The following is a 21,224-nucleotide window of genomic DNA, read 5'->3' as shown; positions in this document are numbered from 1 at the left end:
GCTAGTGTTGTGTGAGGGTCCAGAACTGAGCAACGCTATGGAGAGCACTTCTCCCCTTTACCCTGCACAGCCACTATAGTCACCCATGAAGCTCCCAGCTTAGTCTCAGCTTGAGTTCTCCACAACCACCAAGCACAGCATGCAGTGTCTTCAGTGATGGAGTCTTACCATCTAGTTCTGGTGAGCAACTAACAGCGGCGGCGGCGGCGGCACTAGCATGTGCTGTTTGTTTGGGGTGTTCTCCATGGGCAACAACTCCGAGAAAGGCAGCTCACCTGTGGCACTGCATTTTCCATGTACACAGGGTACCTTCCTTCAAACTCTTCAACTGTTGTTTTAACATTTACAGGCACCGGCTATTGAGGATGTTTTTTTCACTTAAAAAAATTACAGGTATGCAAGCAGGGCAGCATTGGTGCACGCCTTTAATCCCAGCACTCAGGAAGCAGAGAAGGCAGATCTCTGTGAGTTCAAGGTCAGCCTGGTCTACAGAGTGAAATCCAGGACAGGCACTAAAACTATACAGAGAAACCCTGTCTCGGAAAAAAAAAAAAATTACAGGTATGTATATGCATATGGGGTTATGTACATGAGTGCAGGTGTCTGCAGAGGCCAGAAGAGGTGGTAGACTTTGGGTCTGGGGTCACAATCATTTGCAAGCCAATTGACTTGAGTGCTGGGAATCAAACTAGGGTCCTCTGCAAGAGCAGTAGATGCTCTGGACTGCTAGTCTAGTGTTGAGGATTTTTCTCATTCACTTTATGTCACTTGTGTTGTGGGTTTGAGTGAGAATGGCCACAATAGGCTTAGGCATTGGGGTGTGGCTTGAGAATTAGAATGATTAGGTCTGGCCTTGTTGAAGCAAGTCTGTCACTGGGGTGAGCTTTGAGGTTTCAAAAGCATACACCTGGCCCAGTATCTCTCCTGCTGCCTGTAGAACAAGAAGTAGAACTCTCAGCTACTTCTCCAGCACCATATCTGCCTATATGCTGCCATGCCCCTGGTCATAATAAACCTCTGAAACTGTAAGCAAGCCCCAATTAAATGGTTTCATAGAGTTGTCATGGTCATGGTGTCTCTTCACAGCAACAGAACAGACCAAAATGTTTTTAACTAAAAGTTCCAAGAATTTCCCATGTGCCTGTGCATCCTCACTCTTTCAGTTCACATGGATGCTTTTCTAACTCTGTGGACACTCACAGGCTAGCATTATGTCAGCAGTGAAGGGAAACCTTTTTACACAGGGGTCTCAGGATCACTGAAGGCCCACAAGCCACCATCTCAAACAAGTGCCAGCTGGACTCGGGTGTTGTATGATATTTTGTTTGTGTTCTAACAAATAAAGTGTGCCTGGAGATCAGAGAAGCAGAGCAGTAGCCACTAGAAACTTCTAACCTCTACAAAATCCTCAGACCAAATGAGGGCAGATCCTGTCTCCACCGGCTTTATATTCCTGTCTTCACCTCCTGAGTGCTGGGATTAAAGGTGTGCACAACCACTGCCCGGTTCTGTCTTTTAGACTGGTTCAATCTCCTCTATGCGGTGGTATTGTGTTCCCCAAAATATTGTGCACCCTAATAAACTTATCTGAGGTCAGAGACAGAACAGCCATAGTATTAAACATAAAGGTTAGGCAGTGGTAGCACACGCCTTTAATCCTAGCATTCCAGAGGCAGAAATCCATCTGTTCAAGGATACAACCAAGCATGGTGACTCACGCCTTTAATCCCAAAAAGCGAGCCTTTAATCCCAAGAAGTGAGCCTTTAATCCCAGGGAGTGATGGCAGATAGCAGAAAGGTATATAAGGCGTGAAGACCAGGAACTAGAAGCATTTGGCTGGTTAAACTTTTAGTTTTTGAGCAGCACAGTTCAGCTGAGAGCCATTCAGATATGAGGACACAGAGGCTTCCAGTCTGAGGAAACAGAATTAGGCAAGGTGAGGTGGCTGTGGCTTGTTCTGTCTCTCTGATCTTCCAGTATTCACCCCAATAACTGGCCTCAGGTTTGATTTCAGGTGGCCTTGACTTCCTGATCTCCCTGCTTCCTCCTCCCAAGTGCTGGGATTAAAGGTGTGTGCCACCACTGCCTGGCCTCGATGGTTAACTACTGGCTAGCTCTGCCCTCTAATCTCTAGGCAAGCTATTTGTCAGACCACAAAGTATTATACAACACTTGGGAGTCAGGAGATAAGAGAACAATAAATAAAATGTTAACAAGACCCAACAGCATGAAGATTCTGTCACCTGTACCAAGTGTTTCTATCATTCATTCGTACCATTTCTTCAAATGATCAATGCTGAGTTTAGACAGCTTGGTAAGCATGAGTGAGGTCTGAGTTCCATCCCCAGCACAAAATGAAACCTGCCTCAGCTACATGACACCCTACCTCAAGAAAAAAATATGCTGGTACCATGTCATAGACAGAAAGTATAGTCATCCTCGCCCAGATTGCTGCCACAAGCCTGCTGTGTATCTTCTCAACAGGCTTGGTGGGAAAGAGCTGGTTCTCATCCTAAGTGGCCTAGAGCTCAGACAAGCTCCCATCTCCAACCCCACAGTTCCCTGGGTCCAACAGTCTCTGGAATCATGCTGTACCATGCTGTTGCTGCCTCACCTGGTGCCTCCGGCTGCTGACAGTGCCAGGCTAACAATCACACACACACACACACACACACACACACACACACACACACACACACACGGAACTGTTCCCTGAGACAGAGCCAGCCAGCATCCAATTGGACTAAGAGGTGAGTCTTTATCCTCCTACCCGAACACCTCAGCCCCTAGGCTTTGGGCCCAGGGCCACAACCCTGCGCCCCAACACCACCACCCATTGCAGTCCCAGTTATAGGCTACTCGGCAGGCGGACCTCCTGCAAGCAGGTCAGACTATCACCATCCCCCATCAGATCCTGGAACCCACAAGCCCCCCCCAATCCCACCCTCCCTCCTAGACTGCAACTGTTCCCTAAGACAGAGCCTGACAATGCCCGACTGGACTAAGAGGTGAGTTTTTGTCTAGGTGGGGCCCAAGGGCACAACCCTGTGCCCCCACACCACCACCCATTACAGTCCCAGTCTCAAGCCAATAGGCAGGCCTCCTGCAAACAGGTCAGACTACCACCATCCCCCATCAGACCCTGTAACCCACAAGCCCCACCTCCCCCAAATCCCACCCACCTTCTTAGACTGCAACTGTTCCCTAAGACAGAACCTACCAGCACCAGATTGCACTAAGAGTTACCCCCTGAGACAGAGCTCACAAGTGTCAATTGGACTAAGAGCTGCTCCCAGAAACAAAGAGTCCATCAGCACCAATTAGACCAAGAGCTCCTACTGGACCAGGAGTATCGATCGACCAAGAGAGGCTCCCTCACCCACAGACACCACTTGCACCAAGTGGAGAAAGAGAAGGGTAGACACCAGTGCAAAAATACAGTCAACAACATAAAAACCAACATGGCTCCATCAGAACCTACATCAGTAAGACCTGAATATCCCAACACAGAAGACACAGAAGAAATAGACCTTAAAAATGACCTTAAGAAGATGATAGAAATCTTTAAAGAGGAAATGAAAAATTCCCTTAAAGAAATCAAGGAAAAGTCAAACAAAAAATGGGAAGAAATCAGTAAATCCCTTGAAAGCCAAGAGAAAGCAATTAAACAAGTGAGGAAAACAGTTCAAGATTTGAAAACTGAAATCGAGACAATAAAGAAGACACAAACTGAGGGCATGTTGGAAGTGGAAAATCTGAAAAAAAAATGAACAGGAATACAGATGCAAGCATAACCAACAGAACGCAAGAGATAGAAGGGCAGATCTCTGGCGTTGAAGATACAATAGAAGAAATAGAATCATCAGTCAAAGAAAACACTAAAGCCAATAAAGTCATGGCCTAAAATGTCCAGGAAATTTGGGACATCATGAAAAGACCAAACTTAAGAATAATAGGGATAGAAGAAGAAAAAGAATACCAACTCAAAGGCACAGAAAATATATTCAGGAAATCATAGAAGAAAACTTTCCCAACCTAAAGAAGGAAATGCCTATGAAGATACAAGAAGCTTACAGAACACCAAATAGACTGGATCCAAAAAAAAGTCTCCTCACCACATAATAATCAAACCACTAAACATACAGAATAAAGAAAAAATATTAAGAGCTGCAAAGGAAACAGGCCAGGTGACATACAATGGCAGACCCATAAGAATAACACCTGACTTCTCAATGGAGACTCTAAAAGCCAGAAGGTCCTGGACAGACGTTATGCAGACACTAAGAGACCATAGATGGAAACCCAGACTATTATACCCAGCAAAACCCTCAATCAACATAGATGGAGTAAACAAAATATTCCATGATAATAGCAGATTTAAACACTATCTTTCCACAAACCAAACCCTACAGAAAGCACTAGAAGGAAAAATCCAACCTAAGGAAGTTAGATGCACCCATGAAAATACAGGCAATAGATAGTTCCACACCAAAAAATACCAAAGAAGGGAAACATACAACACTACCAACAAAAAATAACAGGAATTAACAATCACTGGTCATTAATATCCATTAATATCAATGGTCTCAATTTAAAAGACACAGGCTAACAGAATGGACATGAAAACAAGATCCATCCTTCTGCTGCATAAAAGAAACACACCTCAACTTCAAAGACAGATACTACCTCAGAATAAAAGGCTGAGAAAAGACTTTCCAATCAAATGGATTTAAGAAGCAAGCTGGTATAGCTTATCTAATAAAACAGACTTCAAACAAAAATCAATCAAAAGAGATCGGGAAAGACATTACATATTTATCACAGGGAAAACCTGACAAGATGAAGTCTCAATTCTGAATATTTATGCCCAAAAAACAAGGGCACCTAAATTTGTAAAAGAAACATTACTAAAGTTTAAATCACACATCAAACCACATACACTAGTAGTATTATAGAGATTTCAACACCCCACTCTCACCAATGGACAGGTCTGCCAGACAGAAACTTAACAGAGAAATAAGGGAACTAACAGACATTATGACTCAAATGAACTTAATAGATATCTACAGAATATTCCACCCTAACACAAAAGAATATACCTTCTTCTCAGCACCCCATGGAACCTTCTCCAAAATCAACCACATGCTTGGTCACAAAGCAAATCTCAACAGATACAAAAAAATTGAAATAACCTCCAGTATCATATCGGACCACCATGGCTTAAAGTTAGATTTCAACAACAACAAAAATTACAGAAAGTCTATAATCTCATGAAAAATAAATAACACCCAACTGAATCACCAATGGTTCAAGGAAGAAATAAAGAAAGAAATTAAAGATTTCCTAGATAAAATGAAAATGAAAGTACAACATACCCAAACTTATGGGACACTGTGAAAGCAGTGCTAAGAGGAAAATTCATAGCACTAAATACCCACAAAAAGTAATTGGAGAACTCTCACACTAGTGACTTAACAGCACACTTGAAAGCTCTAGAACAAGAAGAAGCAAACTCACCCAGGAGAAACAGACACCAGGAAATAATAAAATTGAAGGCTAAAATCAATAAAATAGAAACAAAGAGAACAATACAAAGAATCAAGGAAACCAAGAGTTGGTTCTTTGAGAAAAATGAACAAGATAGACAAGTCCTTATCCAAATTAACCAAAAAGGAGAATCCAAATTAACAAAATCAGAAATGAAAAGGGAGACATAACACCAGACAACAAGGAAATCCAGAGAATCATCAGGTCATATTTCAAAAACATGTACTCCACAAAATTAGAAAATCTGAAAGACATGGACAATTGTCTGGATAGGTACCACATACCAAAGTTAAATCAAGACCAGATAAACTATTTAAATAGACCAATAACCCCTAAGGAAATAGAATCAGTCATTAAAAGTCTCCCAACCAAAAAAGCCCAAGACCAGATGGTTTCAGCACAGAATTCTATCAGATTTTCAGAGATAATACCAATACTCTTCAAATTATTCCACACAACAGAAACAGAAGGAACATTACCAAACTCTTTTTATGAGGCTATAGTTACCCTCATACCCAAACCACACAAAGATGCAACAAAGAAAGAGAATTACAGACCAATCTCCCTCATGAACATTGATACAAAAATACTCAATAAAATACTGGCTAACTAAATCCAGGAACACATCAAAAAAAATTATCCATGATGACCAAGTAGGCTTCATCCCAGGGATACAAGGATGGTTCAACATATAAAAATCTGTCAATGTAATATACCATATAAACAAACTGAAAGAAAAAAAACACATGATCATCTCATTAGATGCTGAAAAAGCCTTTGACAAAATCCAACACCCCTTCATGATAAAGGTTCTAGAGAGATCAGGAATACAAGGAACATTCCTAAACATAATAAAGGCAATTAATAGCAAGCCAACAGCCAACATCAAATTAAATGGAGAGAAACTCAAAGCGATTCCACTAAAATCAGAAACAAGACAAGGCTGTCCACTCTTACCATACTTATTCAACATAGTACTTGAAGTTCTAGCTAGAGCAATAAGACAACAAAAGGAGATCAAGGGGATACAAATTGGAAAGGAAGAAGTCAAACTTTCACTATTTGCAGATGATATGATAGTATACATAGGTGACCCCCAAAATTCTACTAAACTCCTTCAGTAATGTGGCAGAATACAAGATTAACTCAAAAAAATCAGTAGCCCTCCTATGTACAAATGATAAATGGGCTGAGAAAGAAATCAGAGAAACATCACCCTTTACAATACCCTTTACAATAGCCACAAATAATATAAAATACCTTGGGGTAACTCTAACTAAGCAAGTGAAAAACCTGTATGATAAGAACTTTAAGTCTCTGAAGAAAGAAATTGAAGAAGATATCAGAAAATGGAAAGATCTCCCTTGCTCATGGACAGGTAGAATTAACATAGTAAAAATGGCAATCTTACCAAAAGCAATCTACAGATTCAATGCAATCCCCATCAAAATCCCAACAATACTTAACTTTATATGGAAAAACAAAAAACCTAGGACAGCTAAAAGAATCCTGTATAATAAAGCACCCTCTGGAGGCATCACAATCCCTGACCTCAAGCTCTACCATAGAACTATAGTAATAAAAAAACAGCTTGGTACTGACACAAAAACTGACAAGTGGACCAATGGAATCGAATTGAAGATCCTGACATTAATCTACACACCTATGAACATATAATTTTAACAAAGAAGCCAAAACAGTACCGTGGGGGGGGGAAAATCTTCAACAAATGGTGCTGGCATAACTGGATGTCAACTTGCAGAAGACTGTGAATACATCCATATCTGTGACCGTGCACAAAACTCAAGTCTAAGTGGATCAAAGACCTCAACATAAATCCAGTTACACTGAACTTGATAGAAAGCAGAAAGTTGCCTTGAACACATAGGCACAGGAAACCACTTCCTAAATATAACACCAGTAGCACAGACACTGAGAGCAACAATTAATAAATGGGACCTCCTGAAACTGAGAAGCTTTTGTAGAGCAAAGGACATGGTCAATAAGATAAAATGACAGCCTACAGAATGGGAAAAGATCTTCACCAACCCCACATCTGACCAAGGGCTGATCTCTAAAATATATAAAGAACTCAAAAAGCTAGACTTCAAAACACTGAACAATCCAATTAAAAAATGAGCTACAGAGCTTAACAGAGAATTCTCAATAGAAGAATCTCAAATGGATGAAAGACATTTAAGAAATTGCTCAACATCCTTAGTCATCAGGGAAATGCAAATCAAAACGACTCTGAGATACCATCTTACACCTGTCAGAATGGCTATGATCAAAAACATTGGAGAGGATGTGGAGCAAGGGGAACACTCCTCCACTGTTGGTAGGAATGCAAACTTGTACAGCCATTCTGGAAATCAGTATAGCAGTTTCTCAGAAAATTGAGAATAAGTCTTCCTCAAGACCCAGCTATACCACTTTTGGGCATATACCCAAGGAAAATGCTCAATTTTTTTTTTTTTTTAGTTACAGAGAGCTTTATTAGGAGGAACATGGGTGGGGAAAGACCAGGCCTGGGAAAGAACACGTGCAGAGGGCAGAGAGAAAGATGGTTGGGGGGAGGGAGCAGAGCAGAGCAGAGAGCAGAAACAGAATGCTCAATCTTACCACAAGGACACATGCTCAACTATGTTCATATCAGCATTATTTGTAATGCAAGAACCTGGAAACAACCTAGATGCCCCTCAACTGAAGAATGGATAAAGAAAATGTGGCACATATACACAATGGAGTACTACTCAGCAATAAAAAGACAATGACATCATGCAATTTGCAAGCAAATGGATGGAACTAGAAAATATTCTGAGTGAGTTAACCCAGACTCAGAAGGACAAACATAGTAGGTACTCACTCCTAAGTGGATACTAGATGTGAGGGAAGGGATGGCCAGACTGCAACCCACAGCTCCAGAGAGGCTACCTAACAGGGAAAGACCCTAGGAGGGACACATGGATGGCCCAGTGAAGAAGTGAATGAGATCTACATGAAGGGACTGGGAGTGGGCAGGGGGGTTGGAGGGCGAGGAGTGTTGCATTGAGAACATAGCGAAATGGGAGAGTCAAGCTGGAACAGGGACAGAGTAAGAGGGCAGGGAGCAAGATACCATGATATATAAGGACACCATGGGAATAAGAAGAGGCAGGATACCTGGGAGGCTCTCAGGAATCCACAAGGATGACCCCACCTTGGAGTGCTGGCAGTGGTTTAGAGGGTGCCTGGACTGGTCTACTCAGGTGACCAGTCTAGTGAATACCCTGTCATCACAGAGCCTTCGCCCAGTGACTGATGGAGGCAGATGCAGAGATCCACGGCCAGTTGCCAGACTGAGCTCTGGGAATCCAATCGATGAGAGGAGGGATTCTGCAGACGGGGGATGTTGAAATCATGATGGGAAGACGTGCAGAGATGACAAGCCACACTAGTGGAAGCCCATGAACTGTAGACTAGTGGCTATGGAGCCCCCATGAGACTAGACTAGGCCCTCTGGATATGGAACACGGTTGTTTGGCTCAAGCTGTTTGGGGGGGTACCCAGGCAGGGTGATCGGAATCCACCCCTGGTGCATGGGCAGGCTTTTGGGAGCCCAATGCCCAGTGCCTGTGCACAGCCTTGGTGCAGTGGGGAGGGGCTTGGACCTGCCTCAGCTCAGCGTGCTGGGCTCTGCTGACTCCCCATGGGAGACCTTGATTTGGGGGATGTGGGGATATTGGGTAACTCGGGAGGGAGAGCTGGAGGGTGAGAGGAGGGAGGCGGAGGGATTGTGGGTTGTATGCAGAGTGAGTAAAAATTTTCTTAATAAAGAAAAATGAAAAAGAATTAAAGAAAAACAATCAATCACACACACCTTATAAGAACTTAAGTGGTCACCTCTTACAAACTTGAACTTTCTCAGCTACACTGTCCTATTAATCATTTGCTCAAGCTTGAAGCCTTCCATGGCAGGGCATTTGCTATCAGTTTCCTTGTACAGGGCTACTATCCATGCCTCCATCTCCATGCTCTATTATGATCTTTTGATTCATAGTAAGGTCAGACCTTAGGGGTAACTCCTCTGTGACCTCACTCTTTCTCCTCGCTATTTAATTCTTTCCATGGGTTCCAGGTTTGGGATCTCAGAAGAATTGGGTTGTGTGGGGAAGTACAGATTTAATCTGTCATCACTCATCTCCTCCATCTCATTTCTTTTCTCTGTACCTTTCCTGCCAATGAGGCTAACACAGAAGAGTACCTGCATGTCTCTCCTTGCTGTAATGGCTGCACATGTGGGTAAGCTCCTGCAGGGCTGACACCTCAGCCTGTTACATGTCCCACTGCCTGCAACAAGGAACACGCATATGATGGCAGTATGTCCCACAGATGCATCTTTCAGAGACTGTAAGATTCTCTAGCCTTTTCAGCTCACCTCATCTTTCATAGAGGTGTGCTGCACGACATCAAAGTTGCAGCATGGGTTGTGAAGCTAGCAATGCATCAAGAAGGCATGCTGTTTCATGGCACTTTGGAACAGGACACGTTGGGCTTACCCCCATGTATGCTGCAGCCTCAGAAGGCACCCCTCCAGTGCTGTCTCCACTCACATCAGAGACAGGAAGTCTTAACTTCACTCCTGTGGCTGGGATAAAATACCTTGACAAAAGCAATTTAGGGGAGAAAGGGTTTATTTCAGCTCACAGTTCCAGGTTACAATCCTGTGGACCAGACATGGTGGCAGGAGTTAACATAGCACAGCACATTTTATCCATAGTCCCAAGGCAGACAGCAAGGAATGCCTGTGCTCAGCTCCTTTTGTCTTTTATTCAGTCCATAAAATAGTGCTGACACGATTCAGGGTGGGTCTTCCTACCTCAGTTAATCCAAGTAAGGAACTCCCTGAGAGCTATGTCCAAAAGCTAACCTAACCTAGGTAATTCAGCATTGAGATCCTTTCCCAAGTGGTTCCAGATTTTATCAAGTTGACAAATGAAGCAAACCACAATCCCACCCAACCAACAGACACAAAGCACTGTAAGACACAGCCTCCCTCTTTCTCGATGTTTCACACTGATGTAAATACAGCCCGACTTCACCAGTCCCTATAGTGGGAACTTTGTCTGAAGACATTATGAAGGTCTACTGGTCTTCAGACAGGGCACCAAAGACAGGGACAAAGAATGATTCTACCCAACTGTGGCTCGAGGAACCACTGAGTTTAATTGGGGGTATTTACAAGAACCCAGGCAAGTCATGGGCAGCCACTGTAAAGGAAACATCCATCTCCCGGCAACCATTAAGCTCCCATACTCCTTATACTTACAGAACTGCCCACCATCCATCATCATAAGTTTCTGAAAGAACTGTGACCTTGAAGGCTTCACAGCTTTTATTTTCACTTGGAAAACTATTTCCAGTACAAGTTCACTCATGAATCTAAGGGAGCAATGATATCTAAAGGCTTTAACACATCTTCAATTCCCATTTTCTCTCCATCATGAGATTTCACTCATGCTACTGAAAGGACCTGTGACACCTGAAGTCTTTTCCACATTGTTTATATTCGTATGGTTTCTCACCACTATGAGTTCTTTCATGATTTTAAGGCAAACAGGGATAAATGAAAGACTAACCATATCCTGTACATTCATAGGGCATTTGCCCAGTACGAATTAATTTACCTCTCTTAAAGGAAGTGTGACAAGTGGCACTTACCACATTGGTAACAAATATAAACTTTGCCCAGCATGAATTCCCTCATGGACTTGAAGGACACCCTGACCCCTGAAAGGCTATGCCACACAGTTTACATATAAAAGGCTCATCCCTGTCTTGGGTCCCGTATGTGTTTTATGTGGATGGGGACATTTTTGCAACATCGTTTACATTCAAAGGGTTTGTTGCCAATATCTGTTCTTTCATTCATTTGAAGAAAAAGGGGATAAAGGAAGTAGATATTGTTGACATTCATAGGCGTTTTCCACTCCATGAACGGACTGATGTCTCTTAAAGGAACTATGCCGACTGAAGGATCTGCCACACTGAACACACTGATACGGTTTCTCTCCAGTATGTCTTCTTTCATGTGATCGAAGGTAAGAGCGATGTGTGAAAGTTTTACCACATTCTTTACATTCATAGGGTTTCTCTCCAGTGTGGCTTCTTTCATGAAATCGAAGATAATTATAACTTGAAAAGGCTTTACCACAGTGTTTACATTCATAGGGTTTTTCTCCGGTGTGCGTTCTTTCATGCAATCGAAGCGAAGATTGACATCTAAAGGCTTTCCCACACAGCTTACACTCAAAAGGCTTTTCACCTGTGTGAGTTCTTTCATGCACTTGAAGTAAAGAGGGGTAAATGAAGGACTTACCACATTCTTTACACTCATACAGTGTTTCTCCACCATGAGTTATTTTATGTCTGTGATAGGAAGCCTGACACCGGAAGGCTTTCCCACACTCTTGGCATTCATAGGGTTTTTCTCCGGTATGAATTTTTTCATGTAACTTCAGAGAAGTAAGCCATCTAAAGGCTTTCCCACATTCTTTACACTCATAGGGTTTTTCTCCAGTATGAATTCTTTTATGTAACTTAAGGGTCCTGTGACTTCTAAAGAATTTCCCACATTGCTTACATTCATAGGGCTTTTCTCCAGTATGAATTCTTTCATGTAATTTGAGGGCCCTGCTATATCTAAAGGTTTTCCCACATTGTTTACACTCACAGGGTCTTTCCTCAGTATGAATTCTTTCATGTAATTGAAGGGCACTGAGATACGTGAAGGCTCTGCCACACTGTTTACACTCATAGGGTTTTTCTCCGGTATGAATCCTTTCATGCAAATGAAGGGCGCTGAGACCTCTAAAGGCTTTCCCACAGTCTTTACACTCATAGGGTTTTTCTCCAGTATGAATTCTTTCATGTAACTGGAGGGCACTGGGATACCTAAAGGCTTTACCACACTCTTGACACACATAGAGTTTTTTTCCAGTATGATTTTTTTCTTGTTTTTGAAGGGAACTGGAAGTTTTATCGCATTGATTATCATAATCATTTTCATCTGTCTGGCTTCCTCCAATTTCCTTGTAGTCATAGTTGTGATGTCCATTGTAAGTCAGGTGATACAGTCCAAAGGTCTTTAAACATACCTCACACACAGAAGGTCCACTGGAAGTCTGAGTTTCCGTGTATCCTTCTATCCTTGTAAGATAATTAGAGTCCTGTGGCTTCTCTTCACAGTCCTCAGGTTCATACTGTGTATATTCAGAGTGAGATATGATGTGCCTATTAAAAATGAAAGACACGTGAAAATTTCTCCACACATTGCTGATCATACTGAGATTGGTATATGGATAAGGCTGCTCCACCCTGACCACCTTCTTCAGCATCAGAGTATCTGTAAAAATAACTACTGTGAGAAATGACAAGCCCATCAGTGATAGCTGTTTTACTACTGTTTGCCTATTAGACCAACTTTCTACCCAAAAAAAGAAAAACAGACAAACAAAATGTGTGCTTTCACACAAAATATCTGAAAATAAATGGACTGATGGTTCTGCAATATGGTTCCCATAGGCCTACGATGAAATGGTAGCATTCATTAATGCAGGGTCCCAGAACTGGTTCCAAAAGACTATACAAAATCTGAAACTCACATGAAGGTATACATTTGAGGTAAAAGTTTTCTACTGATGAATAAACTTAAAGTTGGGTTTGTTTTGTTAGTTTGTTCTTAAATTTTCATGGCACATTAAAATTTCTTTGAGGGACATTTGCTTCACTTGTGCATGCAAATTACCTTAAATTTATTTCAGGCTCTTCATGATGGTCTTCAATTGTATGATCTTCCCATTCATATCCTGAAACAAAGTCACAGAAATATGTGATAAATTACCACAATGTACAAGTAAAAACTACACCTAATTTCTTCACCACATTCTTCCCTTTCCACATCCAAATCACTGTGACCATCAATAACCAGAAACACCTGCTCTCTAATTACAGAGTGAAGGTAAGATGACAGCCTCACCTATGGCAGTGAAGTTCCTGCAGGTTTCCAGCATCACATCTCCATACAGAATCTTCTGAGAAGGATCTAGCAAATCCCACTCTTCCTGGGTGAAGTTCACAGCCAGATCCTCAAAGCTCACCAGATCCTAAAACATTCCGTATTTGTATATAAAAGAGTGGATAAGAACGACACATTTGTCCATGTCTGACAGTACGACAGCATAACTGTGGTTCCCACACACTCACTCCATGACACAGGAGTTCTAGTAAAACCACTGAGTGATGTTCAGAGACAGCAGACAGATCACTCTCCTCATTACTGAGCCCAGGAGGAGAGGCACTGCTTCCCCACCCCACTCCCTTTCTCCAGCCATCTCCACTTCTTGTCCCAGGCACACCCTATCATCCGATATACACAACAGCATTAACATTAGGGCTCAGGAGCCTGGCTGTCCTTGGAAATTCATGCTCAGAGTTTAAGCTTCTTCTGGTCTGAGGAAACAAAATCCTGCCTATGAGTGCGCATATGAAATGTTAAGGGTAAATGACTCAGCATGAATGATATGCAAACATGGCAATTCTGAACACTCCTGTTTTCCTTTTGACAGCCTATTAATAACTTCCAAGCTCAGAGACATCTAATCAGACACAGCGACCCAAAAGTGAATATGGGATGTGTGATGACAGTTTTTCTGCCTAGGTCTTCCAACATTAAGCTTCTGTATGAAAATCAAGCCTGCTCCTGGCAGGATGGACTTGATCCTCTGCTCAAACTATTCCAATTTCACTTTTATTTGTCCCCACTCAGTCTTATTCCTCTTTCATTTCTTTTTCAAAGTTCCAATAAAGGAATTCTTTTCCTCATACATCTGACCTGGTTGCCATACAAATGTAATCATGAATACAGATTCAAGGTTCCCTCGACCAACTGCTACACTGGACCTCACTTTAGACAACCTCAAAGAAGTCAGATAAACTGTTGTCCCAAATCCCTAAATGATAGTTAGGGCTACTTCTTCAGTGAGAGGAAGGAGGGGAACAGGAGACAAAGAAATGGTACAGGCAGTTTAGAGATGGGGGCCTTGATTTGTGTCCTTGAGCATAAAGTGAAATTGTCCTTGGTTCTGAGAGAACTTAGAGGCTCTGATCCTTCCCTGGTTCCTAAATAATTCTTCACAAGAGGGAACATCACAGAAGCACTGAAGCTCCATTAAGGAAAAGCTAGTTCTTTCCAGTCAAATGAAATCTAACTCTGCGTGGAGAAATGCCATTGTCTGCCCTTAAGAGTTGATACAGAGCTGGGCAGTGTTGGCGCACGCCTTTAATTCCAGCACTCAAGAGACAGAGGCAAGCGGATCTCTGGAGTTTGAGGCCAAACTGTCCTCCAGAGCAAGTTCTAGGACAGCTACAGAGAGAAACCCTGTCTCAGGGAAAAAAAAAAAAAAAAGTTAATACAACTGAACCGGTCAATTACATGACCAAGGGACCAAGTCCAGGGAAGGCTGATTAGTTTTAAGCTAAAGGGATGGGAGGAATAATTATCCTGTGAATGAGATAATGCTCATTTCCCTCACAGAAGCTTCTCTATGCTACAGAGCAGCTGGCATTAGGGTCTTCTGGGTCTGTCTGTCTTCCTGAATGCTCAAGATGAAACTATTTTCTTTGTTCCTTTCCTTTCAGATGCAGGCCAGAGCATAAAAGAATGCTTTTTCTGCTTGTTGTTTACATTGTTCTCTGAGGGCCCCCTCCTTGCCATGTGGGTAACATCTGTGCGGGCTTAACTCATATGGCATGGATTTTTCTCTTCCTCTTCATCACCCTTCTCCTGGCAGATGTCAAGATTTAGGCCTTCCTGCCTTGGGGTTTTTCCTTTAAACTCTATTTTTTTTTTAATTTTTATTTTTATTTTGCAATACAATTCAGTTCTACATATCAGCCGCGGATTCCCTGTTCTCCCCCCTCTGGCCCCCCTCTCCTTTAAACTCTTAATAAAAATTTCTTCAAGCTTTCCTTTGGGATCATTCTTACATTCTTCTATTAATGTAACTAAAAACCCTGTTATGTTTTAAGTTTAAATTGCTGTGCTTAAAAGAGCTATAAAATAATGCCCAGTGGTGGGAGACACAGACAGGCGGATCTCTGTGAGTTCGAGGCCAGCCTGGTCTACAGAGTGAGTTCTAGGACAGCCAGGGCTAGACAGAGAAACCGTCTGAGGGGATAGGAGTGGAGATCTATAAAACAAAAAATGCCTCTAACCTGTGAGCCCCACTTGCACAAGGACAGATAACTTCCTGGAATGCTGGGGGCTGTTGTTCATATAAGGTAACAAGCCATGCGTTTTCACTTCTAGAAATAAAGTTGGTTGCCCCCCAACCTCACAGGATATGCTTGATCACACACAGGAAAGAGGTATGTAGGCAGGAATCACGTCAGGATGTATGCTTTCCCCCAATTGGACAAAAGCAGGAAGTATGTAACCTTGTGGTTTTGCCTTTATAAGCTCCTGTCTAATATAATTCAGCACCATTCTCTGGGAATCCTGGGCATGGACTTGGCCAGTGTCCATCATCCTGGCCAGTAGTTAATAAAGCTTGCTTCAAATTTGGCTCAAAAAATTGTGGTAGTGGTCTTAATTCTTGCCCAGTAGGGATTAACAACTCCAAGAAAAAATACCAATTTTCCTGGTAACATCTAGCAACTGTGGCAAGACTCCCCAAATTCTGATAGCATTACTTGTTGGTGCTAAGCATGCTGTTCTAGTTATTATTTTAGGCCTTCAAGTGGTAAAGAAAATAGAAAAAAATACCTTTCTTATATGGCTTACATGTGCAAACTATAAAATAGAAAATGGCAATTTAAAAATATTTCAGGAACTCCTGAAAAAATGGTGGACATAGGTGGCCATTGAACAAATCTGGGTTCTCTAGCAGCTAGAAATTAATAGATACCACAACAGATATATATATGATTGGATTACCTGATCTGGCCTGGATAGTCCAACAATGGCTGTCTCCATGATGCAGAGGATCCGTCCACAAGGCTGGAAGCCTCAAGAGCTTCAATCAGGTGCCAAAGGCCCAGAGCACACCTGGACAGCTTCTGCTCTTCAGTCCACACTGGAAGGCCCAAGAAGCTGGGTTCCAACGTCAGTGAAGGATGTGGTGGCGGCGGAACAGCAGCAGCAGTAGCAGCAGCAGCAATGGACAGATGCACTCACCAGCGAGAAGTGAAGGCAGGCAGGAAAACAACACTGCTTCTTCTTTGGACTTCTCTCTACTGAGGTCACACTCAAAGTGCCACCCACTATACGAAAGGGTCTTCTCGCCTCAGTTAGTCCTTCCTGAAATCCCCTGGCAGACCTGCACAGAGACAGGCCTCTTAGTTGATTACATATGGTAAAAGTTTCCAATCTAAGGTTTTTGAAGCTGTTAGCTCTGTTTTTAATGTTCTCAGCTTTTCCAGGAATACTTTATTATGTGTATCATAAGGCACCTTTCAAAGAGCCTCTCTGAAGCCCAGTGACTATGCTCTATCTTTATCTTTCTATTGTCCACATTTTCAAGCCTTGATTCAATCCCCAGAACTAGAAAAGAAAAACTCTGAAATCAATGTAATGTAACAAATCAACAAGTTAAATCCCAAAAAGTCATATGAAAATATCAATAACTGAGCAGAGACATGGAAATAAATGTGGAGACATTGAGCTAAAAAAAAAAAAATTCCATAGAGAAAATTCACAAAAGGGCTGGAGAGATGGCTCAGAGGTTAAGAGCACAGGCTGCTCTTCCAGAGGTCCGGAGTTCAATTCCCAGCAACCACATGGTGGTTCACAACCATCTGTAATGAGATCTGGCGCCCTCTTCTGACCTGTAAGCATACATGCTTGCAGAACACTGAATACATAATAAATAAATAAGTCTTTTAAAAAACAAAAGAAAGGAAAGAAGGAAGGAAGGAAGGAAGGAAGGAAGGAAAGAAAATCCACAAAAACCTGAGGAACTACTAAAGGACTACTAAAACTTTTATGATACATTAATATAAAAAAGACCATCATCTTCCTCTGACAACAGTAAACAACTGGATGTACAAATACCAATTCTACATCATGTGTAAATTAAGAAAAGGGTAGAGAAAAGCCTTTAGACAAGAGCTGCTGTAGGATAATGCTTTTGTACACTGGTTTAATAAAATGCTGATTGGCCAGTAGCCAGGCAGGAAGTATAGGTGGGGTGAGCAGACTAAAGGAATTCTGGGAAGAGGAAGAGCTGAGTCAGGAGTCGCTATCCAGACACAGAGGAAGCAAGATGTGAAGGCAGAACTGAGAAAAGGTACCAAGCCACATGGCTAAACATAGATAAGAATTATGGGTTAACTTAAGTGAAAGAGCTAGTCAATAATAAGCCTGAGCTAATGACCATACAGTTTTTAATTAATTTAAACTTCTGTGTGTTTATTTGGGTCTGAGCAGCTGCAGACCAGGCGGGACACAGAAAAACTTCCAACTACAAAGAAGCAGACATTTCTAATGATAGAAAAACAAAAACAAAAGTCACTATCACAGAGGCCAGGAAGCCTCAGCATTGTATGATATTATCTTCCACTTGTATTCGCTCCTCATAACGTTCAAAACGATTACCCATGCACCACAGACTAGGAAACAGCTTATTCCTGGGAGTAGAAAAAGATCACTTACAAATTTATCAGGGTGAGTTGATAAATACATACACACACATACACACACACTTATTTAAAATGTTGTAGATGAGGATGCAACTCCCTTGCCTGGCCTTAGGAAGTGATGGACACCTAGCCTGAAACCAACCTATCATCTAATACCTGATATGTGAGCCAAGGCAGGGACTCTTCTTGATTGTCCGGCTGTCCACTGGGACCAGGACCTCATCTCAGACCCCAGTCCGCCTTTCATCTCACAGCTGGAACATTATAGCTACACTTTCAAACCTGACTCTTCCCCAGGCTTCACTCAAAGTTCCCTCCCTGTGGCACACTGGTCCTGGGTTCTAGTTTATCTCAACTGAAACACTACCTGCGTTTCTCTCAGTCAACGGTCTAAGACCCTTTGAACTCTGCTGCAGCCTCTTTAACTGCCATGCATTCTATAAACAGCATATGTGCATATACATACATATTCACTGTGTGATAAGAAGTTAATATTAGTAATTACAATTTGCAAAAAAAAAAAACTGATTACAATTGGAAGCATGACACCTTTTAAATTTCTATTTAGTAAATCTTGACACTGTGGAAAGATACAAATGTATTTGTCTACGTTTTTGGCAACACATGACAGAAAGCCACGAGACCCTAAAATGTCAGTTTCAATATCAGATTTAACATAATTCCCCAAAAAATGTTAAAAATTCCTTATCAGTAACAGAAAATTATTGCTAAAGATTATATACAAATATTTTTATAAAAATAAAGAACCAAAACAGCACAACACAGACAACCCCTCAGCATACACTTAACATTTCCAATCAAATACACAAGACAACGCACTATTTAGGAAGAATAAACAGATCCACAAACAAACTAAAAATTAAAAAGACAAACTGACCTTTGGTAAAATAGCAAAGGAAATCCACTGAGCAGTCTTTTCTAGAACTGTTTCTGGGACATCATACTAAAAATATACTTTTTGGACAAAGACTCAGAAAATTTCACAAAATTAACTCAGAGTTGATCCTAGATCTAAATGTGAAAAACCAAGTCGAGAACGTCTAGACCACAGTGCAGAGAACACGGCCTTAAGTGCGACACCAAAAGCACAAACAGGGCGCCAGCACCGGTCGGTGACGTCACCACCAAACCGGAAGCTACCCCGCAAAGGGCGGGACCTTCCGCTCCCCGCGCTCTGGCAGGGAAGGCGGAAGTGACCGGAATCCTCCGAGACAGGGCCTGGCCGGTGATGGGGCTAAGGGTGATACATGAACTTCACAGGGTACCGGGTCCACCGGCCGGTCCCACCCCTCCCCCAGCCCCGGGGAGGACCCAGCACACCGGCTCCCGCGGCTCCGCCGGACGCTCCGCCCCGTCTGGGGACAGCGGCCCCGCGCTCACCATGGCGCGGCCTCCGAGCTCGTCCGCGCTCCCCTCACAGCTCCCCACAGTGGCGCTCACAACGAAGCACACGAGACCACGCGATGGCTGCTTAAGATACAGAGCAGAACCCGCAGCATGGCGGAGGGAAAGAACCCACCTCCCGCCTTCGGCTGGTGCTCTTGATTGGACATCCTGCTCCGAAGCCCTGATTGGCTAGAGCTGCACCACAAATCTGATTGACAGGAGTTCCTAGATGCTACTGCATGGATGATCCGCCTCTATTGCCCCAATTGGCTAGCATGGCCTGCATGACAAAGCAGTTCCTTTAGGCGCTCCGGAGTGAGAGGCCAGGCCCAGAGGTCTATTGGCTAGCACTACCCTACGAGAGCCTGAATGACAGGAGCAGCTTCCTTTGTGAATGAATGGCCTGCCCCAGGGCCTGATTGGCTGATGAGACCTAAATGACAGGATCAGCTCTCTTAAAGTGGGAGAGCTGAAATTAAAAGACGTGGACCACACAAGCATTTCTTAGCCCACTTACGCCCAGGGTCATGCAAATCTGTTCCAGGGAGATTTGCGTTCAAGCAGAACTTGCCTTAGCCTCCCAGAACTGTCACTGCTTTCTTCGGCACTCAGTAGGTCCTTACCGTTCCTCCTCTTGGACATAGGCTTGTTTGTGGCTAGACTAGCGCCCACCTCCCCCTGTCAAACTGGAACAGGACTTGATGTCCTCCAGGAATCAGGAAGTTCAATAAGGCACCCCAAAGATTGCTCGAACTTTAACAAGTTGCACATTTTCTTTTTAACCAGAAAAAAAAAATTCCAAGCCCAATGTAGTGTTGCTTCTCCTGCAATCCCAACACCAGGGGGTGGAAGCAAAGGACCAGGAATTCCGCATATACCCCATGAATAAAAGAAGAACTTCTCATAAGAAACACAAACTGAACGAATTCCAGACCACTATCCCAGAACAACAGAAGGTATTTGAGGGAGCCTTACACACTGAAGATACATACATCCATGAGACCACAGGAATGATTAAACCCACACTAGAATAGTGAGGAAGACGGGAAATAGTTCTTTTTTTTTTTTTTTAATTTATTTATTATGTATACAGTGTTCTGTCTGCATGTATCCCTGCAGGCCAGAAGAGGGCACCAGATCTCAGTACAAATGGCTGTGAGCCACCATGTGGTTGCTGGGAATTGAACTCAGGACCTCTGGAGGAGCAGCCAGTGCTCTTAACCTCTGAGCCATCTCTCCAGCCCTCATTCTTAAATATGTACATATCTAAGGAGAGCGGGCCTGGATCAAATCAAACTGACTCAGAGTGCTTCCACTTTGGATCAGTCAGTTTACGCCAGACTCTTGCCCAAAAGAAACCCCCTCGTTGCTGAGGCTTTTTCATCTCTGGCACCCAATAGGCTAATGCCTACCAGCAGGCGTTAACTAACACACACACACACACACCACACACACACACACACACATGCACGGGCGCCTCAACCTCATCACTGAGGGTCACACATAGCCTAGCTGGTGGACGTGGCTGATCTAACTCCCTCCTCCTGCCTTCTACACTGTACAACACTAATAACAAGGCCTGGGGGGCTCT

The 21,224-nt window shown here is 42.9% G+C and overlaps 1 protein-coding gene across 2 annotated transcripts; it reads right to left on the bottom strand.

Annotated features, from left to right (window-relative positions):
* Positions 1 to 10,203: 10,203 nt before the first annotated feature.
* On the bottom strand, positions 10,204 to 19,804 carry LOC128119312 (zinc finger protein 14-like). Of its 2 annotated transcripts, none has more exons than XM_052752719.1 (5): positions 19,628 to 19,804; positions 16,524 to 16,905; positions 13,566 to 13,692; positions 13,335 to 13,395; positions 10,204 to 12,820 (listed from the first exon to the last, which is right to left on the bottom strand). In XM_052752719.1, exons 2-5 carry the CDS (start codon positions 16,560 to 16,562, stop codon positions 11,452 to 11,454), a joined length of 1,596 nt encoding a protein of 531 aa, XP_052608679.1. In that variant the 5' UTR covers positions 16,563 to 16,905; positions 19,628 to 19,804; the 3' UTR covers positions 10,204 to 11,451. The 2 variants fall into 2 exon arrangements, with proteins under 2 accessions (XP_052608679.1, XP_052608680.1); XM_052752720.1 differs by lacking the exon at positions 19,628 to 19,804 and adding an exon at positions 19,125 to 19,579.
* Positions 19,805 to 21,224: the final 1,420 nt, after the last annotated feature.

This window comes from Peromyscus californicus, unplaced genomic scaffold (genome assembly GCF_007827085.1).
Source record: "Peromyscus californicus insignis strain IS unplaced genomic scaffold, ASM782708v3 Scaffold_23__1_contigs__length_62951481, whole genome shotgun sequence".
Classification (NCBI taxonomy): Eukaryota; Metazoa; Chordata; class Mammalia; order Rodentia; family Cricetidae; genus Peromyscus; species Peromyscus californicus.
Note: the sequence above shows the minus strand (reverse complement) of the source record. Positions and strands in the feature narration are given on the sequence as shown.